Below are 2153 nucleotides of genomic sequence, written 5' to 3'. Positions count from 1 at the left end.
GTGCCAAACAGTTTAAGCGAAACCAAAGCAAAACAAAACTCCATTTTCCCCGAACAAACCGTGACTCCAGGGACGTGCCTTTTTTGTTTGTTTGTTTTGTCTAAATTTTATTTTTTTTTCTTTTTTCTTTTTTTTTTTTTTTTTTTTTTTTTTTTTTTTTTTTTTTTTTTTTTTTTTTTTTTTTAAAAGAAGAGGATCGGGCACTGAAGAGGGATCGGCAGTCCCTATCTGTCCGGGGAGCTGGGAAAGGATAGGGGGCTGGAACAAAGACCTGTTCGGGCTCTCACCATCGCTGCCCGGGACCCGGACATCCCTGTACATCCCCCCAGGCCTTTCATTTTGTCTTTTCTTATTTTCTCCTTTTTTTTTATTTTTCAGTTTTGTCTACAAAAGCAAGTCTGTACCAGTCATAACAGCGCGGCCAGTTGGCCCAGGAGTGAGGAGCAGACACCAGGCTGTTCGCTTTGGGCAGGTTTCCTTTTTTATGTTTATTATTCCATATTTCTTTCCTCTCCTCTCTCTCTCTCTTTTCTTAAKAACAAACAAACGAAAAGCCCGGCCCGTTCTGGAGGGGCTGGCACCAGAGCCATGCCGGGCTGGCTAGGGGGCCAGGCACTCCCCCGCCACCAGCCTCCCAGCCCCTTCTTCAGTAGGTGGCAGAAAATTTCATCCTTTTCTGCTTCTGTCTCTGATTGCAAAACCAGACCCGCACCACGTTCTTCTTCAAGTCTAACTTCTCGGCGATGGCAGCAATTTTCTCCGAGGAGGGCCGTGGCTGYACAGCAAAGTAGGCCTCCAGCGACCGCTTCTCCGGCGCGGCAATGGAGGTGCGCTTGCGTTTCTTGTCTCCCCCCGTGTAGATCTCTGGTTTGGTCATTTTCTCCCTCTGGGCCCGCTCTGCCTCCTCCAGCCACGCTTCCAGGATGGGCTTTAGGGCCACCATGTTATTGTGGGACAAGGTGAGCGACTCGAACCTGCAGATTGTGCTTTGGCTAAGGCAGCCCACCCCCGGGATCTTCAGGTTGGCCAGCGCGGAGCCGACRTCAGCCTGGGTCACCCCCAGCTTGATCCTCCGCTGCTTGAAGCGCTCGGCGAAGGATTCCAGCTCCCGCGGGTCCGTCTCCGTCTCRGGGCCGGAGATGACAGCGTGGGAAGTGAGGCCGTGGGGGTGGGACATGTTCATAGGCTGGGAGTGGTGGGCCATGTGGTTGATGGCCGACATGTGGGAGTGCGGGTGCGAAGGTGTGGTGCCCACGTCCGGGCCTGGCACTCCTCCGAGCGGGATGGCAGAGTTGAGGTGGTCCAGGAGCTCGCCGTCCAGGCCCTGCGAGGGCTGGTGGTGGTGGTGGTGTGGATGGTGTGTGGTGAGCACGGACGGGTGGTGCAGGTGCACTGAGGATGAGGTAGGAGTGCAGGACACGCTGCTCATGGTGTGGTAGGTGGCATCCGGCTTGAAAGGGTGGGTTTTCTGTGATACTATATCCACAGCGGCCAGAGCCTCGGCACCTCGCAGCAAGGTCTCATCAAAGCCCGCAAAAATGTTACCTTGGATCTGGAAGATYGTGGGAGGGGAAACAAAAACAAAAACAAACCAGAAGACCAGGAAAAGATTAGAATAAATGCATTGTTGCAGAGACCCCGCTCTGCCCCTTGACAGCACCCAGACCAGTTCAACCCTAACCAAGTTCAACCCTCAGCCGAGAAAAGCACCAAGAAGGGGATGTTGGGCGCTGGACACCCCCTTTTCCTTTGGGGCAACCTCCCCTAAAGAAGAGGCAATGCAGAGGGAGGACAGAGCCAAACAGGAGTCCGGCAGAGTCTCAGCTCACACGACCGAGTTGGGCAAGACACCTGGGACTGATGCGATACGGCCACTGCTCCCCAAGCCCTGCTCCCGCTTGGAAGCCCCTGCCCAACAAGCTGCCGTAGGGGGGGACCCCAAAGCCCATGGCCCCCCTCTGCAAGTGAGTCGGGGGCCGGCGCGGGACGGGGCTCTTACCTGGGGCGCGGGCAGGCAGGCTCTGCGGATGGCCTCGGAGCTGCTGTGCAGGTGCGGGTACTTGGGCTCGTGCAGGATGGGGTGCATGCCGAAGGGCTGCTTGCTGTTCATGGACATCATGGTGCGCGCGGGGCTGCCCGGGGCGGGGGCGCGG

The 2153-nt window shown here is 56.1% G+C and overlaps 1 protein-coding gene across 1 annotated transcript; it reads right to left on the bottom strand.

Annotated features, from left to right (window-relative positions):
* Positions 1–590: 590 nt before the first annotated feature.
* On the bottom strand, positions 591–2119 carry LOC112947082 (brain-specific homeobox/POU domain protein 3). The gene is made up of 2 exons (XM_026039090.1): positions 2000–2119; positions 591–1552 (listed from the first exon to the last, which is right to left on the bottom strand). The coding sequence occupies exons 1-2, from the start codon at positions 2117–2119 to the stop codon at positions 647–649; spliced, it is 1026 nt and encodes a 341-aa protein (XP_025894875.1). The 3' UTR covers positions 591–646.
* Positions 2120–2153: the final 34 nt, after the last annotated feature.

Source organism: Nothoprocta perdicaria, unplaced genomic scaffold, assembly GCF_003342845.1.
Source record: "Nothoprocta perdicaria isolate Ctin4 unplaced genomic scaffold, notPer1 scaffold_22, whole genome shotgun sequence".
Taxonomy (NCBI): Eukaryota; Metazoa; Chordata; class Aves; order Tinamiformes; family Tinamidae; genus Nothoprocta; species Nothoprocta perdicaria.
This window is presented reverse-complemented; position numbering and strand designations above follow the sequence as displayed.